Source organism: Podarcis filfolensis, assembly GCF_964270895.1.
Source record: "Podarcis filfolensis genome assembly, chromosome: 11".
Lineage (NCBI taxonomy): Eukaryota > Metazoa > Chordata > Lepidosauria > Squamata > Lacertidae > Podarcis > Podarcis filfolensis.
Window position 1 is genome coordinate 42285423 of NC_139613.1, and position 24971 is coordinate 42310393.

A 24971-nucleotide genomic window follows, 5' to 3' on the forward strand; every position below is an offset into this window, starting at 1 on the left:
CTACTTGTATAAGCTGAAGTAATCAATCACAATCCAAGTTAGACTGGTTATAAATAGTAGACATTCGAGTTTCAATCTGACAAAGAGAAAACACAGTTAACTGGAAAAGAGGCCCACCTTGGCACCACTGAATACAGTGGTACCTTGGGTTAAGTATTTAATTCGTTCCGGAGGTCCGTTCTTAACCTGAAGCACCACTTTAGCTAATGGGGCCTCCTGCTGCCGTTGCGCCGCCAGAGCCTGATTTCTGTTCTCATCCTGAAGCAAAGTTCTTAACCCGAGGTACTATTTCTGGGTTAGCGGAGTCTGTAACCTGAAGCACATGTAACCCGAGATACCACTGTATTAGGAATTTGCAGGCAATATGAATTTCCATTTCTCAATAGTGTTGGGATGGCAGCAGTCTGAGAATAAAGATGGGAAGGGCACTCCTGGAAAAGCTAGCTTTGCTCAGGGGTTAACTACCATCTGCAAAAACATATTCCCAAATGATAGCGTAGGAAGAGAAAATATGGTTCTTGTAGGCGGTTCCCAAGCCTAATTTTGCTCATTTAGATCTTTAAGGTCCTTCACAGCTTTAGTGTCACCTTCCCCCAGACGCCATCTCTGGGTGACCCCTACCCCCAACCCCACTGGTGCTGGTGCATGGCTACTAAGTCTTTTTTATCATTATGTGAGAACCTCGTTTCTGGAGTTTTAATTCTGTTTTTATCCTGTTAATCCATTTTAGCCCTCTTTTAATTCTGAGTTCCATACTACGCTGTGGCATCATATTTCATTATTATTTAGTTGCTGCATTTTAAAGCTTGTTTTACATCAAGAACCTTTAGTTTCAAAAGAGAAGAAATGTGTAAACACCGAAAAACAAACAAAAATGTGACTCTCCAAATGTTGTTTGACTACAGCTCCCATTAAATAAGACACTTGTGGCTTGGATTATAAAATTTAAGGAGATCTGGTCAGATCACTGAACCTTGGTAGCTATGCTAGCATGTGAAGGAGGACTGGAAACTAAAGTCTTGGGGGCCAATGAGGTGTGAATTCTGCCTGCTGATGCAGAAATCAAACTGGAAGGAAAGAGAGAGATACATGTGCCCCGCTCTCCGAGCTAATTCTGTATTAGAAGATGTCGTGTGGCCAGTGGATACGTGGTTCTGGGAAAGAATGGCATAGTCAAGGTCCGAACTGCACAAGTAGAAAAGGCTCCCCACTTCAGACCTTTTGCCTCTCTAACTCCCAGCAGCATCTAGTTTTGTTTGTTTACATAAAGGGAAACTTCATTTCAAAGGCAGGTCCACATACGCTTCCTCTCACACATGCACATCTCTCTCACACACGTGTGTGTGTGTGTGTGTGTGTGTGTGTGTACACACACACACCCCTCCTCCCTTACAAAAGTTCACATGAGTGAGCATCTGCCTTTCATGCACGTAAAGCACACACTTTAGCGTCCGTAAGAAGTCATACAGAAAAATGTCTCAATGGCAAGCACATTTATTTATTTGAAACATTTACTATCCGCTCTTCGCTGCATATGCAATTCCATGGGCTCTTACCCTTTAAAACAAATTGAGATACATCCTACAAGTACTATGAACAAGGCAGATACTTACAAGCAGCCAACTAAAATAAACACCAGCAATAGCGATACAGTCTATCAAAAGTCTGGACAAATTTGCACACAGGCACTCTTGTTTCTCTTTCATACAATCGAATGCAGCACACTTTCTTGTGGGACTTTTTGCAGCTTCGCCCACCTGTTATGTATACATATACACGTTCTTGTTCACCTGGCCTCTCTTCATCCAGCAGATGTATGCCAACACTCTCTTGCCGTCACACACTCACTCAGCTACAAGCGTGTGTGCATGCACTCACAAACACACCCTCAGGCACCTTCTCACTCACATATGCACATACCCCTGCTACCTTTCTTTTCTCTCTCACCTTCAGGTGCATAATTTCATGTGCGTTCTCTCTCTCTTACATCTGCACAAACTCTCTTGCTCAGTCACACATTCTGAACATTAAATACATATGGAATTAGACACTCTTTCTTTGCAGATTTTTACTCATGCAGGACTTTTGTGTTCTCCACCTCTCTTTTGTTGTCTGTGTGCACATCCTGACTCTTGCATGCACCCTCTTCCCTACATGCACACAATCCTGAATTCATACACATTCAGGCACCCCTTCTCCTTCCCTCATATACTTGCCCTCTGTCCAGCACACATAAAAACTCTTACAGATCCTCCTGCTCTCTCACATTGCAAATTCCTTTTGAGAAAGTTACCAGTGGGCACAATCTAGCTAAGCCTGGTCATGACGAATGTACACTCCTGTACTAAAAGCTTCTTAAGTAAAAAACAAACAAACAAACAAACAGCAAAATATAATCATCATCAATATGCCACCCATGTGACTGGGTTGCACTCTGGGTGGCTCCCAAGTAATGTAACTAACAAATGATTGAACATGCATGAATCAACAGCAACCAAGCAAATGAGAATGTTTAAGGTATTGGGACTTGAGGAAGACAGGGAAAAGATGGGTGCATCCTACAAAATTGTGAAAAAACGTGTGGTGTAAATAAACCAAACACAAATCCAAATGTTAGAGGGATCATAATATATATCAGACTAGCACAGAGGAGGTGGAGAGGAGTTGGTGTAAATCAGGAGTGGCTAACAAGTTGTAGGATTCCCAGCTTCAGCTAGCATATCAAGTGGTCAGGAATGTTGGGTGGTATAGCTCAGCAATGTCTTAAGGATGACAGATTTGCCATCCCTGGTGTACATGAAATCATCTCCCTAGGTACTACTATATTAATCTATCTCAAAAACCAAGTCTGTAGTCTAAAGCACACTACTTCCAAATTTCCACAATAAGGCACACCACATCAAGGGATATGGCACCTTCCCCCAGTCCATAGCAGCTAAACAGCAGGTAGGGAGCACAATGGGCATGTAGCGTTGGCTTCTCAGCCCATGGAAGGATGTAGCACACCTGAAGTTGTGGCATTACCAACTCCCTCGCCAATCCCTGGTCATCTAAAACCAGCTGTGAAAGTTCGGCTTCGCAACAAACCCTCATCAAAAAAGCAGCAGCTACCCTTTTGGCAATGCCTTCATAGTATTGCTTAACTCACTCTTTTCCATATACCATTACTTTCCAATCCATTGCCTGGCAAGGAACGCACATTCATTCTTTCATTTAGTCTGTACAAACTGAGGAGCAAGATTCCAAAGGCTCGACCTGCTCAGCTGGTAACGACAACAACTCCTCTTAGGCTTTCCTTAAACAGAATTGAGAATGTATACGAGTCTTCTCTGTAGTGAGAGTGTATCGTGTTTGCACCCCAAGGAATTTTCAGAATGCAGTTTCAAGAAAACAAAAACAAAACCAATAAATAATAGACTGATTTTTCCTTCTGTGCTATTCTGGCATAAAGACTTAACTTGCACCCGGCTAATTTAAATTTCTAAACGGATTTTACATGCTAGTTTTTTTAGTAGTCAAATTTGAATAAATCATAGAAGCACAACCAAATAAGTTATGGAAACAAGATGTTTTTGAATAGCAATCCTCAACAACAAAGCAAGTGCTGGGGACTGATTATTTACAAAAATAAAAATTTAATGATGTTCTCTCAGATGAAAACAGCCACCTGGTGTTTTCCTATGGACTATGAGTTAAAGTATTAATTACTATCTGAGTTGGTGGGGGGGAGGGAAAAACACAAAAAATCAAGACTTTTCAGTGAACTAAAAGTGTACTCACAGTATTGGCAAGTTCCAGGTAACTTCCTCCAACTGAATTACTAAAATTGGAAGCTTGTGTAAGAAGTCTCTGCATTGCAACTTGTTGATTCATAGCATTGCCTCCATAGTCCAAGAACTTCTGCAGAGTTGAACGACTGTGCAAGTCAGGGCTCTGAAGGTCTCTAGCTCCAGAATCATATTCCCAACTTTCTCTAGCTCCTGAGAGGGTACCTAGGAAAAAGGGGAGGGGAAGGCTAGTTTATTAGAAGGAAGTGAACAGTCCAATTCCACATCTTCTCCACTTTGGTGATCACAGAAGTTGAGATCTTGAGGCAACCTTCATGATAACACCTTCCTTCCTTCCAATCTCTTCCCAAACCTCGCATTTTCCATGGAGTTCTTGAGACAATGCCCTGGTCCTCGGCCCCTACTGAAATTAAATACATATAAGTAATCTGAATACATGGTTTTTCCCTGCTTAATTTCACTTCCACCATAAACTCATGGGCTGAATATGATATTTTAAGTTTCCTTTGCTCTTTTTTTCCAGGGGCCTGTCTTCTTGCTGCTAATTTGTAATGCCCCGTGCACATGATTGATAGTCTATTAATAATAATTCCACCCTTTGGTCACAAAGGCATTCCAGCACCAATGACTCTTCTAAGAAGACCAACGCTACACCATATGAATCTTCTATTCTTCTTCAGCCTTTGTGCAACAGAAACCGTTACACTTCAGAACAGACTCCTTTGCATGTTTTTAACGACCTGCACCAATCACCAGAGCAGGGTTTTTGTTTTGTTTTTTTGCCTGCCTGCTCACTTCAGCCTTCTCTCCTTTGTGTGGTCTGACTACAGACCCCAGATGGACTTGAGGAGCCTTATAATGACCCGGTTCATTCCATGCTGGGAGTGTGCATGGAAACAAATTTCTATACTGGTATCCCCTTTTGTTAACTCAGGTCCAGCAGAGGGTCAACAGGGAAGCAAATCACACTCCAAATAAATTACATCAAAATTCCACAAATTTTGATTGAGTGCACTTCCAGATAAGTGATCTCAAGCCACAGTGTACCTGAAGGACCGCCTCTCTCCACGTGAATCTACAAGGACCCTGAGATCATCTTCTGAGGCCCTTCTTCAGGTGCCTCCTCCATGAGAGGTCTGGAGGGTGGGAACACAAGAACAGGCCTTTTCTTTTCTCCCCAGGGAGGGTCAGCTGGCACCTTCACTATATACCTTTAGGCACCAGGCGAAAACCAGGCCATGGACTGAATGACATCTGCTGCCCTTTTCAAATGTGTTGTGAAAGGGGAGATTATCGAGTTGTCTTTGTCTTTATTATGTATTTTATGTTTTTCATATTGTGATTTTATGTTGAGAATCTCCCTGAGATCAACGGGTATAGGTCGGTATACAAATTTAAAACAATAAATAAGAATAAGAATAATATATTTAACACGGATACCTCTTGTCACCATTCAACACTTGCTCATATTCAGTTCAGAGATTTGATTACTGGGCCTCAAAACAACTACCCAGTTACCTTAATACTTCTACAGCTAATAGAACAGAACATATTCTGTTGAAAACAGACTGGATAAAAATGTTCTGCTGAGACAATGAGCTTATTAGATTAAAATGTAAGGATAAGTAGGCCGTAAGCTCTTGAAGTAGCAGCAGAGAAACTGTTTTATTGAACAATTACGTGCACATATTAATAAAGCTTTACTGAGTACACATTCAACATTCTGAGCTCCCAAGCAGAAACAATCGCCACCATCACTACTATACTGTAACAGCATAATCAGCTCAGAAAAGTATGAAACACCCCAGAAATGCTAAAGCTAACCACAGAAATTACGACAGTATATTGAAGTGTTGGTCGCAATTCATATCAAACTAGTAAAATACCTCCCAGTATGTTCCATAGGGAAGAAGGGAATTCTTAACAATCCCATGTAGGGTAAAGTAACCCTCACACCCTCAAGAGAATATTGCCCATCCTCATTTTTAACTTTTTCATGGTGTTCCCCAGTGGATAGCTCAGTCGGTTAGAGAGCATAGTGCTGATAACGCCAAGAGTACAGGATCAATCCCCACATGGGACAGCTGCATATTCCTGCATTGCAGGAGGTTGGGCTAGAAGATAATCCTCAAGGTCCCTTCCAACTCTACAATTCTATTATCTTAATTTTATTTCCTGGTTATCTTCCAGCACCCTTCACTCCAACGCCACAACTTCCACCTACCCTAAATGCCAGCCTCCCTCACAGCAGCTTCCTTCCCGACACAAGTAACAGCTGGATTGAGAAGGGGAGACAAAACTGTGAAAGCCTGAGTTCCCAAGTCCTAACTCTACCCAGAAATGTGATTTTATTTTTTTTTAATAAAAAAAATCACATAACACCAAAGTATGTATTTAACACAACATGCAAGTTAAGAAACTTCCTTTACAATAAACCACTATGAAAAAATGAGCTTATAACCCTTGAGGGGTGGAGCTTCAAAAAACAAAATACTGTATAACTTTACCTTCCATTTTACAGGGTAGGTTGAAATACAAACTTGAACATCTTAAAAACCTAACATAGCCATACCATCTCTTAGTAACCTTAAGCATACCCATGATGATAAATTTTGCTGGGATATTTATAGGAGTGTGTTTGACTGATCTAGCTGAACAGTTTTATGTTTGTTTACACAGTCATGTCTGCATCACATTTTCAGTTAAATTGATCAAATTTGCTCAAAATGATTAAGTGTGAAAGGAAACCAAACAGTGAAGTGCCGAACGATTAGTAGCAATTGTGCACCTTTAAAAAAAAATTTTTTTAAATGAGCATTTTGGTTCACACCGTATCAATGAAGTCTATTTTCAGTCTTCCTAAGACTCATTTAAAAAAACAGAGACTATTTTAAGATGCTGGACATAGTGCAGGATAAAGTTATTTTCAAAACAATCTAGACACAAATCTATATAAAATGCCTTTTCCTGCAATAAAAATACATACATCAGCTTGAGGAAACACTATTTATAAACATCTGTTTTCTCCACTACTTCGATCCTCTGGCATCAAACACATTTTCCCCTTATGGTTTTTCTTTTTAACTGAAATCAATAGCAGGTGATCTTCAGTTGTAATGGACAATTGATCCCAAGGAGATGAGTGTGTTTATCATATTCTAACATTATACTGAGTGTAGGAAACAGCAACTTGGACTTCTGATGCCTGTTAGGTCATTTTGCATAGCTACACACTAGATGTAATTGATTTTTCAAGTACTTTAACACCTTTGTGAGACAAGAGTGCCTTTAAGATGTTTTCAGCTGCCAGTATTTTAGCTTTTGAATTGAGACAAAAAATTAAATTACCTGGTGCCCTGGCTAATCAGGTTCATATTTTCAATTGGTCAAACCATTTTTTAAAAATAATATATAAATTAAACCAAATAGGTTAACTGGATAAAACAGATCAGTTATAGATTTGTATGATGTCAAGATGAACAAGAGCAAGGGAAAAGCTAATTCATTTATTTAGACTAATGGTGCAGCTACAGAAATGAAGAACATACTTCTTGGTAAACTACAAAGAAAGAGGAAGAGAGAAATCAATAGCAGAAAACCACAAAGGGTAGTTCCAAGCACACAAAACCAAATCCTATTTCATGCCAAGCCCAATCATTCTTGGGATAAATTCATAACATTTTGTGATCTACGAACAGGCCATAGCACAAAGATTGTTATTTCTTTACAAGTTTGGCGACTCTTTTCTCATTGATTATGATGTCCTCCTTTCAAAGCACCCTATCGAAACTTACTAGCTTCAGGGTAAGTGAACACAAAGACAAGAAGGTTCAATATTGTTCTATGTTCCACAAAGTCAAGAATGTCCTACTGTAAAAATGGCAGCATCTCACAGCGAGTAGTCCTTGCTCTACACACATGGATTACCAGAGCCTGCTCTCTACACAAAAGAGTTGTGACATAACCTGGCTTAAGCATAAACAGGGTTGTTGTTTTTCAGCTGGAACTCACCGGAACTCTGTTCCAGCACCTTTCAGGTGGTCACCACTGGCATTATAAAAGAACAAGGGACGCATTCATGTGGTTCCAGCACCTATTCTTCTAGAAAAATAGCACTGTGTATAACCACAAGTACACTTGGGAAATAACTGTGTTTTGGTTACTATGTGCACGCTAAAATATTTACTAAATATTTAGTAACCATTTTATCTATCCTTGGGGCTCACGGAATAATCTTATTTAGCTGTTCAATCTTTAATACTCATTAAGTTCATTCCATAGCCTTGGGCAAATTGCAATTTCCCAATCCCACTGAAAAGCTTGCTTCAAAGGCAAAAATGTGTTAACTTCAGAATGACATGAGCCCTCGGAGGCCTGTAGGGTCCTGTTTGTAAAATATTTTAAGGATAATATATCCTGTATTTATAGCTGCTTTGATTTGGACACTATTTTTTGCAAATCTTGTTGAAAGTGCCGTCTTATTTAGGTGGCTGAATGAGTTTCAGTTGTTGATGCCCAAGGGTATTGTAAAGGCATATGGAGGGATAAAACCCACCTCCTCTGTGCTGAACTTCCCCTGAAATATCAGGTTGGTAGTTTAGGGGTGCTGATAGCCTTATCCAAGCAGTCTCAATCGCACTGGCACAAAGCACCGTTCAAAAGCTTAGGCTAATGCACCAGTTACAGTCTCTCCTGATAAAGACAGTCTAGACTAGGGCTAGGCAACCTAAGGCCCGGGGGCCGGATGCGACCCAATCACCTTCTCAATGTGGCCTGCGGATGGTCCGGGAATCAGTGTTTTTACATGAGTAGAATGTGTCCTTTTATTTAAAATGCATCTCTGGGTTATTTGTGGGGCCTGCCTGGTGTTTTTACATGAGTAGAATGTGTGATTTTAATTAAAATGCATCTCTGGGTTATTTGTGGGGCATAGGAATTCGTTCATCCCCCCCCCCCAAAAAATAGTCCGGCCCACTATATGGTCTGAGGGACGGTGGACCGGCCCACGGCTGAAAAAGGTTGCTGACCCCTGGTCTAGACCATGGGTAGGCAAACTAAGGCCTGGGGGCCGGATCTGGCCCAATCGCCGTCTAAATCCAGCCCACGGACAGTCCGGGAATCAGCGTGTTTTTACATGAGTAGAATGGGTCCTTTTATTTAAAATGCATCTCTGGGTTATTTATGGGGCCTGCCTGGTGTTTTTACATGAGTAGAATATGTGCTTTTATTTAAAATGTATCTCTGGGTTATTTGTGGGGTATAGGAATAGTCCAGCCCCCCACAAGGTCTGAGGGACAGTGGACCAGCCCCCTGCTGAATAAGTTTGCTGACCCCTGGTATAGCCGCAGTTATTCCTGCACCGATAGCATCTCATTCAGAGTACATGGTATTGCTTGCTGAAGAAATGCAATTAGTGCAGAGCACATCAGTAAGTTGATTAATTGAAATCAGACAAATGGAATACATCTCTTCAGTTCACAAAGAGTTGCGCTGCCTTCCCATCTGTTCCTACACACAATTCAAAGTGCAGATATTGACCCTAAGTGGCTGGTACATTAAGGACCAGTTTTCCTTGTGTGAAACCACCTGGGTGTTAAGAATGGTGTCTAATGCTCTGTTCTGGGTCACTCTGACTTCCAAAGGATGCTGCATTGCGACAGGAAACAGGACTTTCTCAATGATGCCCTCCATTATCATATCTGCATTTCCTCTACAGGGAATCTGGCACTCCCATTATTTTGTAATCAGTGCCTGGTGAACAGCTTTTATGTCGGTTTATTTCTTTTCGGTATTTAAGAAGGTAACTCTGCTTTTAGGCTGGTATTTTATTTTAAGCTACCTTGCTATGATTTGTCAAAACAAGGTCACAGTGAAATCATTATTAAGCAAATTTCACTGTGACCTTATTGTTTTGACCTATGAACCTTAAGTGAGCATACATGCTCCTTAAAGCACCTGATAAGGGAAGTTAGGACGCAGACATAAGAAAACTATTTTCCAGAAACCAGTAATTGTTTTATGTTTTACCATAAGATAAATATAAAGGAATCCTCATTCTATACCTTTGTTTTGTAAGATTTACAGCTGCATCTTCTATGAGAAAAATGATACGCAAAATCTCCACTGAATCACAACAATATCTGAACAATCAGAGAACAGCTGCAGTGCACTGAGCCAAGGCAGGAGTTAAATGCCAAAATTCGTATTAACTCCATGCATAATGGTGACTTCTCCTCATATAATGCTTATAGTTCTCAACTATACACCAGTAAAATCCACTGCTAAAAAAGGAAAGTATGCACTGTGCTGCTAGACTTTGAGATACTCATGTAAAGAATAGGCTTAACACATGATTGAATCACTAGAGAAAACCATGAATCACAAATCAGGAGAATTCGGAGAATTCCAGTTCCACCAAAACCAGTGGAACTTGAACATTAAACTGTGCACTTTTTGAAATAAATGGAGGGTAGATCTTTGCCCCAAAGTACAGGCAATGACCCTGTGGCAAGCATGAACCTCCATGGCCCTACCATTGGCCTCAACGTACATGGGGCAGAGACAGTACAATGGAAATAATAATCACAGCCTCAACGTACATGGGGCAGGGACACAGAGACAGTACAATGGAAATAATAATCACAGTGTGGGAAAGACCCTGGACAAGAGTCCTAGTGGACATTGGAAAGGCCAGGACCTTCAGTACTCGCAACAGCTTCGACCTGGAAAAGGTTGCCGAGTATAACACTAGGCCGGAGCTGTGGTTTGTTTCCTTGAATAAGCAGTTAACTTCATTGGCCTTGGGTGACTAATTGTTTTATTTTGCTGACCTAAGCCCTGGCTCCAACCCTGACAATGGATGAGTGGTGTTTTATTCTGGGCAGACAAGGGATTTAGCAACAGCACCACCAGGCCAGAGGGTTGGCTGCCCAGTATCCCCAGATTCTGAAATACAGTGGGCGAAGCAGAAAGAGCAAAGGTTCTGATGGACTCCTCCTCACCAATGGATACCAGTCCCACTCCCATCCAGCCCTTGACCCTGGCCCCAACACGTAACATCTTTGACCCACCTCAAAGACATAGAAATGCAGCAGAGGACGGTGTCTGGGGGAAAATCCACAAGGAGACATTTACAAAAACAAAAGCCAGATGTGACTCACAAAAATTCCACACTCCTCTCCTGCCTCACATCCACATGTAGACCACATCCAGTCTCTCACCTCCAGAGAAGGAGATAAACATTGCTCACAAAGCCTACAAAACAATAAAAGGCGCTGAGCCCTTGCCTTAAACCAAAGACACCAGTGCAGGTGAGCTGGTTTGGGGAGAGAATCCTGAACAGCTGCAGCCACTCAGGCTGATGGTCTACAGGCTCAGTGGGGCCCAGTGCTGATGAAAATAACTCCCAGAAACAAGAGCAGCTGCTTTTGCAAGGTGGATAAGGGGCTTGGTCAGTGTTTCCCAAACATGGGTCGCCAGCTGCTAGGGATGATGGGAACTGTAGTCCAAAAACAGTTGGAGATCCAAGTTTGGGAAACACTAGGCTTGGTGTTAACCAATACCAGTACAGTGGTACCTCGGGTTAAGTACTTAATTCGTTCCAGAGGTCCGTTCTTAACCTAAAACTGTTCTTAACCTGAAGCACCACTTTAGCTAACGGGGCCTCCCACTGCTGCTGAGCCGCCAGAGCACGATTTCAGTTCTCATCCTGAAGCAAAGTTCTTAACCTGAAGCACTATTTCTGGGTTAGCGGAGTCTGTAACCTGAAGCGTATGTAACCTGAAGCGTATGTAACCTGAGGTACCACTGTACCTCTCCTGCTCTTCCAGCCAGCTGCCTCTCCCCCACTTACTTCTGCTTCTGTATGAGGAATTATCAGGGCAGTATCCCATTTCCAGCTCCAATTTAAAAAATACTTCAGGTGAAAGCAAGTCTTTCAAAGTAAGAACACTGGCAATTCTATAGGTAACTTTTGCATACAGAAAAGTTATTTTCCGGGGCGATAAACGTGACAGATTTACAAACCTGAAGCCTACAAATTGAGATGCCCCCTTTTTTTCTCCAACCCACCCATTATTAATGACCAGTTCACAGCTTTTATAGAGAACAAATGCTACGATTCTTCCTTTTATGTAATTATAGGATGCATAAGACAATAAAAATGCATAAGAATTTATTATGCAAGCCTTGAAAGATCAGAGCAACAATATATATGTCCCAATTTTATCAGATTCTGCTTAAGGGAAAACATTCTATTATAAAGAAGCCAAATTTATTTCAACATCGCCCCCCCCCCAACTCAAAAATCCATGTCATTTAGTTCCCAAGTAGCTAATTTTGAGATTTCTCCCCTTAGGGTCCCCCCGCGACAGATTTTATGTGTTTGTGCATACCTCAGTGTCCCCCTTAGTCTACTGATATCTCCCTCTTCTGCATGGCTGCTATGTTTCTAGCTACCGTATTTTTCGCTCGATAACACGCACCTGACCATAACACGCACATAGTTTTTAGAGGAGGAAAACAAGAAAAAAAAATTCTGAATGAAACAGTGGATGTATCATTTTTGTGCTTCATGCTGCGGCCACAGACATGTGATTTGATGGTGAGTTTGGGGTAGCCCAATGCAAAGATCCTGAGGATCCATGTGGATCCATGCTTTGTAACCACGTTTTTGCACCATTGCAGCCCCAGGCAACAGTGGGTGCGTGATTTTTTTGGTGCAGGCTGTAGCCATGGACATGCTATGTGATCTGTTGGTGAATTTGGGGTGACCCAATGCAAAGATCCTGAGGATCCATGTGGATCCATGCTTTGTAACCACGTTTTTGTACCATTGCAGCCCCAGGCAACAGTGGGTGCGTGATTTTTTTGGTGCAGGCTGTAGCCATGGACATGCTATGTGATCTGATGGTGAATTTGGGGTGACTCAATGCAAAGATCCTGAGGATCCATGTGGATCCGTGATTGGAACCACGTTTTAAGTAGGGAGGGAAGGAAAAACATAGAAGCGACAAGGAGAGGGGTGTGCAGAGAAGCAGCTGGCTAAGAATGCAGGAGAGGGGTTTTACCGGAGGGAGGAAAGGAAGGCAAAAGTCCCCCCCCCCCACAAGCCAACCAGCTCTCTCTCCCCCCCCCCCAACCTGCATGTTGCCTTCGAGTCCCAGACGCACGGAGAGGAATTAGAAGGAAGGACGCTCTGCTTGCCTGGAGGGGAGGGGTTTTCTCTGCTCTTTGTTCCGTTTGAGCAAACACAGTAAGGAAACAGAAGCGGGTGGGCAGTAAGACCCTGAGGCAGAATGCAGGAAAGCAGCAGCTTCCTCCTTTCCTCCCTTCTCTGGACGATTTGATATTTGCCTGATTTTTGCCTTCACTCGCGCTTGTCAGCTCCAGGGACCACACATTCGCTCAATAACACGCACAGACATTTCCCCTTACTTTTTAGGAGAAAAAATCTGCGTGTAATAGAGGGAAAAATACGGTACATAATAGTGAGCTCTTCCCCCTGAAGTTCAGAAAACAAAAATAAAGTGACTGCCAGCAAAGCTACAGTATGGCATATCTGTTTCGGAGGGGAGTCACAACAAATCATTTGCTTTCTATTTAATTAAGACTGACCTACACCATTACTCACACACAAGACAATTTAATGAAAACTGCACGTATCAGCTGCAGAGAACACAGAAAATGGGATGCACAGTTCTTACAATAGGTCATTTATCTTGACATTATGCTAATGGGAGTAAAACCTTGGATCAAAACACAGTTAACATGTTTACCACCAAGTTGTTCATGTTAGATTGTTCTGTGTATTACATGACTGCCACTTTTCCCGACCAATGCTCTTCTGCAACTAAGATAAATAGTTCCTTGGAAAGTCATGTTGTCTTAATCTATTTACAGACAGGAGTGCCCGATTCTATGCATGTTTACTCTTAAGCAAACACTGCTCACTTCAAGGAAGCTTATTCCCAACTCGGGTTGTATCCAATGTTAGTCCTGCACAGAGCAGATCCACTGAAATGACTAATTTAGGACCTTCGATTTCAGTGGGTCTACTCAGAAGAAAGCTTAGTTGGCGATGGTAGCCATCTGAAGATAGTACATCTACCTGCTAACATTAATTTACTCCCAGCATGGTGTGCAACAACGCCAGCGATGGCATTTAAAGCATACATAATAGAAATACAAACTCAGTGCCAATACACATAAAAAGTCAATCTGCTGTTATGACCACAAGCCTTAAAATCAATTTGCATGTTTGTTCTGTATGAGAACTCCCAATATTCTTTTTATCCCTTGGCTCCACTAAAAAGAGGTATTACTTACCTACAAACGCTTATTCTGGAGAGTGCTGTGCATAGTAATAAGAGCCGTAATCTTATATCATCAGAAGACCAACATGAAAACTAAATGCCCATGAAATTTTACAGCCAAACTCTAAAGCAGAAGAGGGCGTAGAGTTCTGAGCTAAAACATCATTGTTGTTGTTGTTGTTAGCTACCCATCTGACTGGGTTGCCCCAGCCACTCTGGGAGGCTCCCAACAGAATATTTAAAACACAATAAAACATCAAACATTAAAAACTTCCCTATACAGGCTGCCTTCTAAAAGTGAGATAGTTGTTTATTTCCTTAAACATCTGATGGGAGGGCATTCCATAGGGAGGGTGCCACTACCGAGAAGGCCCTCTGCCTGGTTCCCTGTAACTTCACTTTTTGCATTGAGGGATCAGTATATACTCTGGCAAATCACATTTCCAATCTAGTCAAAATTAGGTACTTTTAGCATTTGGCTCAATTCCATTGGACAAACGTTAGCAATATGCTAACTCTCTACAAGCAGAACAGCTTCAGACTGTTTCAGACTATCAACGCATTGGATACTTTCAATGGCCTGTGTTCTATACCTGCCCCATTCTTAAAGCTCAAAAACCACCTCATTTGCACAATCACGTCTCTCCCAGCCCTCCAACCTGTGCAAAAGATTTTCCGGACTGTTTTGTCTTCTTTTTTTCAGTAGGTGGCACTCTAATGCTATCTTATCAGTTAACCCTCTGGTGAAAAGAGCTGTGTAGTTCACCAATGAACAGCAGCAAAGTCAGTGTCAATCTCATACATGATGAAACATAATTCTAGAGAACTAAGTCACAGTTTCTCTGGAATTTTTCAACTTAAGTAGCCAGGATCAGGCACACACCTCAGAAAAAGGGCAGTAGCTAGACACAGTTCAAGCTGTAAACAGCTATCACTGCAATTGTATCCCTCAGCGTAAACATTAAACAAAGACTTGCACAAAAGCATAATTTTATTTCAAAGTAACTTTTGCTCACATTCTTGATACAAAATTATCACCAATACTTTTAAACAATTGGCAAATGAAGTGTATAGTTTATAAAATTATTTATAAAGTTAGTTTGAAATTGAGCTACAAAACAAAGACCATACTTTTAGCAGGCAATTGTTTAGAACAAGATAAGAACAAGGCATAGGTGTGTTAGATAGATAATTTATTACGGCCAAAGAGCAGCTCGCATAACACAATGATGACAGCGTTCATAAAGATAAAATATACAATTAGAGCAGATTGCAGCAATAGCTCATGAGTTAAAATTGAGATATATAGTGTACCTATACCCGTGCAACTGAGATTCGGGCTACCATAAAAATTGACCCTGTGGGGCCCCAAAGGGCGACTTCAGCTTTTCCCTAGTAAGCTATTTTATTCTAGAGGATGATCTGTGCCTACAAATCTGGACACAGAATCTGGCTACCAGCCAGGTCGTCTTGGGATCTTTGCCTAAGGCATAGGTGTGGTTTTTTTCATTCTGGGTTTAAACCAGTGTTTCCCAGACTTGGGTGTCCAGCTGTTTTGGACCATAATTCCCATCATCCCTGACTACTGGTCCTAATAGCTAGGAATGGTGGGAATTGTAGTCCAAAAACAGATGGCGACCCAAGTTTGGAAAACAATGGTTTAAATGATCTCCTAAAGTAGAGGAGGGGAACCTGTGCCCCTCCAGACACTGTTGGATTCCAACATCCACCCATCTCAACGAGCATGGCCAATGATAAGGGATGATGGGATATGTAGTCCCGTAACATTGGAAGGGTCACAGGTTCCCCAATTCATGGCCTAGTGCTTAAGAGTCTGGCCTTGATCAGTTAATTATTCACTCTCATATTACAAATCTAATAAAACTATCATGTCAAGGGCTGGCAACCAGGGTGGATAAAAATCAATGATTTTTTTTAAAAAATAGGATGTTTTTTATTTAAATCAGTTTTTTAATTTAAATTGGATTTTTAAAATAAAATGTTTTGGAGGAAAAATCTTTCTAAAGATAGTTTTCTATTTAAGTTTCATTACAATCCAAAGGCTATTCATCAGGAAATAAGGATTTGTTTTAAGTTATTCATGTGTGCTAAAACTCAGTCTAAGGTTTTTGTTTGTTTGTTTTTTTAAAAAAAGTTTAACCACATCAGTTAACAAATATGGATACATATGCTATAATGTTATTGTTTTAGCTAAATTAATTGTTTAAATTGTTATTAAGGAAATTATTGTTTTTCGCCTTCCAATAAAGTACAGCAGAAAAGTTGTCCAAATATAGTTAACTTACTAAACCTCACAATAATTTCATAATTATCGGTCTATGTATTTCTAATAGTATAACCAAATCAGTAATTTTTGATATAACTGTAAAAACTATTCTGAAAATTTATTAATCCAATAATGAAACCTTCACCTAGTTGTAAATATTAAGATTATACCAGCAAGAATGAGTCTTTCTGTCAAAAAATGATTTAAATCAAGTCTTACTGACTAGTGATTTAAATCAAGTCTTACTGACTAGTGATTTAAATCGTGATTTAAATTGATTTGATTTCAATCAAATCCACCCTGGTGGCAACTAAACCTGCAATCCTAAGTAAAGTTAAAAAGGTAAAGGTACCCCTGCCCGTACAGGGTAAGTAAACTTACTAGGAAGCTAATACCCACTTAACAAAATTGCATTTACTTATTTATATATAACCTAATATAAAATGAAGAAATGCTTATATTCTTCTAAGTATCTGGGCTGTGAACTCAGACAGCTCCAAGTAGGATAGCAAAATACTAACAGTTTCACATAATATACGTAATTAAAAGGCTAAGACTTCATGAGAAACCAGGTTTTTAAAGAACATATGTTTTCTATTAATGAAGGAATTTTTAAGAGATTGCAAAATATCGTATCTTGCTATTATAAAATAACCCTTAACAGTCTATACTACCCACACAGCACAAAGTATGTTTTCACACATAATGGCCTTTTAAAAGGCATCCAGAAAAAGATGTGAATTAAGAAGGCCTTTCCACCAAAAAGCAGTTCATGGAATGCTTAATGTTATGTGCCCTACTTTGACATCCTATACAGGTTGAATGCATGTTCTATACTAAAACTAAAGTACAGAAGTTGATGCTACCAGCAAGGCTGCAATCTTTGCTCCCTTTGAATGAGAGGGTATATAGCTTGAACGTACTTCCCTATCCATTGCTGACCCATCAGCTTTGGCAGGGCCACCATATCTGGAGAGAGATAGCCTAACTTCTGTCGTCTATGCTCTGGAAACCTCTAGGTAAGATCACTGCAACCCATTAAAAGTGAGGATGCCTCCGAATAAACTTCAGTTCGGTTTGGAAACTTAATCTGGTGCAGCATCCAATGGCCAGGAGAAACTTTTTCAAGCTCTAATAAGTTGCATGGATGGCACCTATCCTTAAAGAGATGTTTGGCTAATTTGCTATGTAGGATCTTAGAGGGCAAAACGTTAAAATGTGCCAACGAAACTGTTATTCTGTACTAAGAAAAATGTAGATGTGATATGAATTTCTTAAAAGCAGACTAAGACAGGCCCAGACAGTACTGCACGTGGTCCATTAGCTGATGCATGTAGCTTTTTTCAAATCTGTATCTTTTATTCTCTAAACCATGGATTTGCACTAGGTACAAAGACAGCAGATAAAAAGAAGACGAACCAGCAACAGAAACTTTCCCCATTAACTCTCTTTCCCACATAGATACAAAAGAATTGAGCAATAGCTGATAAAACAGAGAAATAGGAGGGGCAGGAAAGCAGATTCAGAGTGAGTAAAGTATACCCATTCCAAGTTTTAATGAGCTAAGTCTGACTTCCATGATTATGGGTAGTACTAGCAACACATTTAGGTGTGCCCAGTATAGGTCCAAGAAAGAAACACCAAGCTGTTCCTATTGAAAACTTAAGCCCAGAAAACCAGATTGAGGCTCCATACAAATTCTGCTTTGCAACTTTTGCTGTGTTCACTCATAGGGTGCTGCAACGAATTTAACGCTTTTTGTGGAGAAATATCAAGGCAATGCAATTAGTGTATATTTTCATTCGGACTGTGCTAATTTGCATTGCGCAGTCCAGTTGGTAATGAAAGCTATTCCTGAGATACTTGCAGGAATCAACTTGCTCTAACTTGTGGCTATCCATGGTCTTGAAACACTTGGCCTTCATATATATATATATTATTCATATATATATATATATATATATATATATATATTATTTTGTATAGTTAGATATCCTTTCCTACAGTAATCTGCAAATCAAGTGAGCAATCGTCTAAGTTCTAAAAAGGTTTGCAAGAGGATGAGAAGTTATTGAACCCACATTTGTGGGAAGATCAGTCAAGAAGAAGTTTAATAAGATGGAAGCAAGGACACATCATTGCCTAACACCACAGAGGGGAAACACCACATCAGTCTGTGACAACGTACAGCATCACTGCTGATCACATGGTGCATCTATAAAGGCATCAATTTCCTGGTTTTGTGGAACTTCAGTCAAAATGAGATCGTGTTAACTCTGGTCCTATAACTTCAGGTGTTTTTTTTTAAAAAGCCCAATAAACAACTATTAGGGGCAGAGCTGCCCGAAACAAATGCAGCCTAAGATCCTCTTTCCCAGCTCTCTATTTTCATGCAGAGAAACAAGCTGTTGCTACTTGCCAGAACCATAAGCTTGAGAACTAAGCAAGTATCAATGGGGAGATCTTGACGACCACTTGATCCATTTTCCAAAGCACACCTGTGCATAGACGTAGGAAATAAATGTACAGCCATGTTTAGCAAAATGTTTTACACATAGCAGTTTGTAGTGTGTTCCCAATATGTATAGTTTAAAATACATGCACAAATTCCGCAAATGATGCTAAAACAAGCATGCCGGAAAGAAAATGATTTACTCCAGTAAACTAGATCAGGCTTCCTCAACCTCACCCCTCCAGATGTTTTTGGCCTACAACTCCCATGATCCCTAGCTAGCAGGACCAGTGGTCAGGGATGATGGGAACTGTAGTCTCAAAACATCTGGAGGGCTGAGGTTGAGGAAGCCTGAACTAGATGATACCACGATGGTGGCCGTATCTGTGTAATCTTTACTTTTAGACAATGGAGGCATAATGAAACAACGCTTACCCAAACTGTTATTACTGCTTGTTGGCCAGGAAGCTATTCTATCCCTTAATGTTTTCTTTCTGCAAGAGTCATCTGATTTCACAGAGAGTTCCACTTCTTCCTTCCTGATTTCTCGCACAAGCTGCATGCGGCATCGTGTGAATTCCTGAAAGGAAATCTTCCCACTTTCATCTGCGCCAAGTTGATGCATGATCTCAGCCACAGAATCCTCCATGTTCAGTTGGCGGCAAACCATCAGCAAGTCATTCCTAGAAACATGAGAGAAAGTAGAAAGGGAGAAAGAGAAGACCCAAACAACTGTAGTTGAGTACAAAGACAAGCATCTCTATATTGGATGATTAGTAGCCAGTAATTCAAAAGAAGTTTTCAAGTCTGATAAAGTAACTTCATTTCCCCCCCATTTCTTAAAAGGAACTTTGAGATAAGATTTCAGCTACAGAAGTGATGTTTGAACCAGGGCCATCTCTACCCAGGAGTGCAAGGGGTGTGGTGCACCCGGGCACCAAATGCATACCATCAGCGGCAGTGAAAAGCAATGAAGCGGAAGCCCCCATCTCCCATCCTCCGTCATTCTCTTACTCTGTACCATCAAACAAAAGCGTGTGTGAGTGATCACCCCCCTTCCAAAAAAAGCTTAACAACTTTCATTTCGCCTCCCCTAAAAAAAGAGGTGCTGGGCGGATCTTTGCACCCCGGTGGCGCATATGCTAAAGACGGTCCTGGTTCGAACATATGGTAAACTCCAGTGCTTTCTTGGCAGAGCTATATAAAGCAAACCCTTGAGAAACTACATACCCGTACTTTATGTTTTGGCGTTTGTAGGTGCCTTGATCATTGCAACTGAGAATGACCAAGACTACACAGAGGTTGTGAAACACAAACAAAGAAGTAGAAGTAAAACGAACTGATGTATATTGTGCTCTAGGAGGCTTGGTTTGGTCAGAATCAATTATACACTTCCAGAGTTAACACTAAAGACATTACTTCTGGTAGATGAGCTATCATAGCCACTAGAAGGCTGTGAAAATTTGTGTCCCGGGTTTTTCACTCATCTACCCATGTGCTGCTATCTGAAACCAAAGAGGTGCATTGGTTTGTCAGATGTGAAATATATTGGCATTATTTTCAGCCCTACTTTTAAAACCTTGAAATTATTAGCTGAGAGAATATGTGACTATTTCTAAATGTTTTTCTTTCCTTTCCTTTTAATTGTATTCTTTTGCAGTTTTGTTGTTTGTTGCCCTGGACTCCTTTGGGGTTAACAGTGGGATAAAAATTTAATAAATAAAATAAAATTATAATAATGTTCTATTGAGCCACTTCAAAACTCTAATGCCGATCTGTTCTACAAAAGGGTGTCTTAAATATTTGTTTGGCTGGAATGTGATCATACAACAAATCCAAACAGCTGTTCAAATCCAAACAAATCCCTGTTCTGACTTTTTTAAGAGTAAAGCTATATCTACTGCAACCAATTCAGTGGGCATTTTCCTCTCCACACAATCACTCCCAAACACGAAATGACATATTACAAATTCTGTGAACCACACAGTATACATGGGTACAACCTTTGGCCATTTCTATTACCAAATCTGCAAAAAAACACAACGTAAGATTGAAAGCTGAAAACAACCCACACCAATAGTAAAGGTAAAGGTAAAGGGACCCCTGACCATTAGGTCCAGTCGTGACTGACTCTGGGGTTGCGCACTCATCTCTCTCTCTATAGGCCAAGGGAGCCGGTGTTTGTCCGCCGACAGCTTCCGGGTCATGTGGCCAGCATGACTAAGCCGCTTCTGGCGAACCAGAGCACCACACAGAAACGCCGTTTACCTTCCCGCCGGAGCAGTACCTATTTATCTACTTGCACTTTGACGTGCTTTCGAACTGCTAGGTTGGCAGGAGCTGGGACTGAACAATGGGAGCTCACCCCGTTGCAGGGATTCAAAACGCCAATCTTCTGATCGGCAAGCCCTAGGCTCTGTGGTTTAACCCGCAGCGCCACCCACGTCCCACCCACACCAATACATGCAGATAAAACCAAGTCAGATGTGGAAGTTCCACCACCCCAAAAAATTCAGGGAATGGTGTCTTGGGAGATGGGCTCTCTTTGTGGTAGCCTTTAAGTTGTGCAGCTCCCTTTCCACAGAGGTGTATCTAACACTTTTACAGAAAGGTGCTTTATATACAGTCAGACTACTGATCCATCTCAGTATTGCCTGCACTGACTTTCAGTGGCTCTCCAAGATTTCAGAGAGGTTTCTCTTCCAGTCCTACCTGGTGCTCCTGGGAACTTCTGGACCATGCCCCCCCCCCTTTATATCTTCTGCTGCACACTTTACCTTGGCTTTGACAGCTAAGGTGTTTTTCTGAGACCTCGCTCTTCTGCTTTGTTTAACCTACACTATGCTAGCTTTGTATGGAATTGTTTTACTGGTATGATTATATTGTTGTAACTCACCCTGTGACCCTATGGCAGCTAAAAAAAAATCTTACAAATAAAATGAAGGAATTTCCTCTATGCATGCCAAAAACAACTTTAGATGTGGGGGGAGGGGGGTTTCCAATGGTAGCGTAACACTATTATTTCCAAGTTTTTCATCAAGAAGCCTTGAAAACTTCATGGAATCATAGCATTGCTGAGATAGAAGGGAAGGGTCATCTAGTTCAACTTTCAGCAGCAGTTATCTCAACGAAAGCATCCAGGACAGATGGCCATCCAACCTCTCCTGAAAACCCTCCAGAGAAGGAGAGTCCACCACATGGGTAGGCAAACTAAAGCCCAGGGGCCGAATCTGGCCCAATTGCCTTCTCAATCGGGCCCATGGATGGTCCGGGAATCAGTGTGTTTTTACATGAGTAGAATGCGTCCTTTTATTTAAAATGCATCTCTGGGTTATTTGTGGGACATAGGAACTCATTCATTTTTCCCCAAAAATATAGTCTGGCCCCCCACAAGGTCTGAGGGACAGTGGACCGGCCCCCTGCTGGAAACGTTTGCTGACCTCTGGTCCACCACCTCTTGTGGGAGTCTGTTCAACTGCCGAATAACTTTGGTGTCCTTTTGATACTATGGGAATAACTTTTTATTTGCCAGTGCTTTTTAGTATCACCCTTTAGGTCTTATACTAGTACAGTGGTACTTTGGGTTAAGTACTTAACTCGTTCCGGAGGTCTGTTCTTAACCTGAAACTGTTCTTAACCTGAAGCACCACTTTAGCTAATGGGGCCTCTTGCTGCTGCCGCACCGCTGGAGCACGATTTCTGTTCTCATCCTGAAGCAAAGTTCTTAAGCTGAAGCACTATTTCTGGGTTAGCGGAGTCTGTAACCTGAAGCGTATGTAACCAGAGGTACCACTGTACTGTGTGTGGGTTTCAAAGTCTTGCCTTTCAGTTAAATTCTAACACAAGTTTATGGAGCCCTTAAAATCCATCCCAACATCAGAACCCATCTGAAAAGTATATCAATGCGGAAAAGCTTAGCTCGGAACAATTAACCTAAGCTGCCTAGAGCTATAAGCATGGGGAACAATTTCCTGGCCTCCAACGTATTACTGCTACGTGCCACAAAATGTAATATTGCACTGGCTTTATAATCTTCCACACTGCCAAGACTGTCAGTCACTGTATATCATTCATATATTTTTTAAAACTCCAGTATTAATGTAGTGGAATGTACTCATAGATTTACTGCATATCTGGTTCACTCAGTGTCCATTAACCTTGCTGATTTAGTGACACAGAAAGTGTTTTCGACTCATTTGAGCATGTGGGGCTGGGGGGAGCAAATCAAAGCTAATTTGCCTCTTTCAGGAAATTAGCTCTTATTTTAAAAGAACTTGCATAGCAGTATCCAATTAAAGATCCCAGAACTACAAGATGGTTAAGCCAACATAACATTCTTGCTAAGCGATAAGAAATGAAAACCGAAAGACAAACATGAAAGCTGAAACCTCAGTGGCTTTCCCCACTACTAAGACAGGACTCCCTCAAAGAGAAGTCAAAGAATGTGAAATATGGCAAGGTTCCTGCTGCAACGTATTTCAACCACCAGCTGTTACTCTGGGAAAAGTCCCAATGCTAATAGGAGTACGATGAGACAGATTCATTTCTAACACTATTAATTGATCAAAGAGATACTGGCAAGTTAAAATAGCTTCAATTCTCTGTGATGCAGACATTTAGAAGGCTCTTGGGAAGTCTGCAGCAGAGTAGAAGATCAAAATTTTGCAACATAAACACAGTGGGAATCCTATCCACGAAAACAACATCGTCAAACTGGCTTAAGGATTTATTATTTAGGTCCTATTTATAAAAGAACAACCCGACTGCATTCAGGGAGACCTTGACTTCCATGTAAGAACCTCCTTAGCATGTGAAACAGCCCTGTGACAGCCTCTAGAACAGGGGCCTCAAACTTTTTAAACAGGGGGCCAGTTCACTGCCAGTTCACAACAGTTCCTCAGACACTGTTGGGACCGGGCTATAGTTTGAAAAAAAGCTCGTAATCTCTGTGCTTTCTGTTCTTCCACCTTATCAGCTCTTCTTGTCCTTGGGCTGAGCGGAGGAATGCTTTCCAAAGACAGTGAATCTGTTAGCCCCCCCCCCCAGTGCTTCTTCTCCTAGCTGTTCCCCATCCAGTATTTCCTAGCTTCTGCCTTCTGAACTATGTCCCTCTGCAAACCACTGTTCCAAATCTATACTATCCTCCTGCTCCTGGGAAGATTCAGGATCCTGATCAGGAGCAGGGGGAGGGGAAGGGGAAGAAGAAGGCTCCCGCCATTCCTCCTCAGTGCAGCCCTCCTCAGCACGGTCCCTGACAACTGCCAGCACCTACTGAATATAGAGCAGCAGCACTCTACTGTAGATTGACTAAAAGGCCCAAGGCAAGGATGTAGGGTTCCTTGTGTTGCTCACAATCCCCTATGATCAAACTACACCAGCTATATACTTTAACAAAACAATTTTATTCCTTCACAAAATATACATAACATAATATTGTAGTCAATTTAAATCAGGGCTTCCCAAACTTGGGTCTCTAATTGTTTTGGACTACAACTCCCATCATCCCTAGCTAACAGAACCAATGGTCATGGATGATGGGAATTGTAACATAAAACAAAGGCGAAGCAATATAGTAATTAATATTTTAACATATTTCTCTGATTATCAAATTTTTAAAAATAACTTTCTTCTAGGTCAGGGGTGTCAAACTCAAATTCATCGGGGGCCGCATCAGCAGTTTGGTCACCCTGAAAGGGCCGGTTGTATCTGTAGGACTATGTGTCCACTCTTTATTATCATAAATTATTGTCACTGCATTCAATTATTACTGTTTTTTGTAATAATGTAAGTAATAACTAGCTCCCCTGTGCTCAGTGGAGTACCCTATGTTACGGGTTGCAGCCAGCACCTTTTTGAAGGACTTGTTCTGTGTAAGCCTACAATCCTAGATCCGCTTACCTGGGAGTAAGCCCCCTATGTCTCTTACTCCTGAGTAAGGTTACAGAAGGTAGCTTCTTCACTTACTTCCAGCCAAAACACATGCTACATGATTTGATTGCATCTATACAGGGAGACCAGCCTCCACCCACTCCCCCATTGCAGGGGGTAAGACTAAATGACCATTTGGGCTCCTTCCAATTCTTTAAAAAAAAATATATTCCAAGGGAACAAAACCAGCTTGACACCCTCCC

General features: G+C 41.2%; 1 protein-coding gene across 3 annotated transcripts in view; it reads right to left on the reverse strand.

The window, feature by feature from the left end:
- Positions 1-24971, reverse strand: part of MCC (MCC regulator of WNT signaling pathway) — a 208797-nt gene that overhangs the window by 169458 nt on the left and 14368 nt on the right. The window contains exons 2-3 of one of the 3 annotated variants that reach the window (XM_083576624.1): positions 19276-19523; positions 3781-3992 (exon numbers count right to left, since the gene is read on the reverse strand). In XM_083576624.1, the coding sequence (XP_083432750.1) occupies positions 3781-3992; positions 19276-19523 (460 nt within the window). Of the gene's footprint in view, positions 1-3780; positions 3993-5228; positions 5257-19275; positions 19524-24971 lie in introns of those variants that run through there. The other 2 variants (XM_083576625.1, XM_083576627.1) reach the window with 2 other exon arrangements.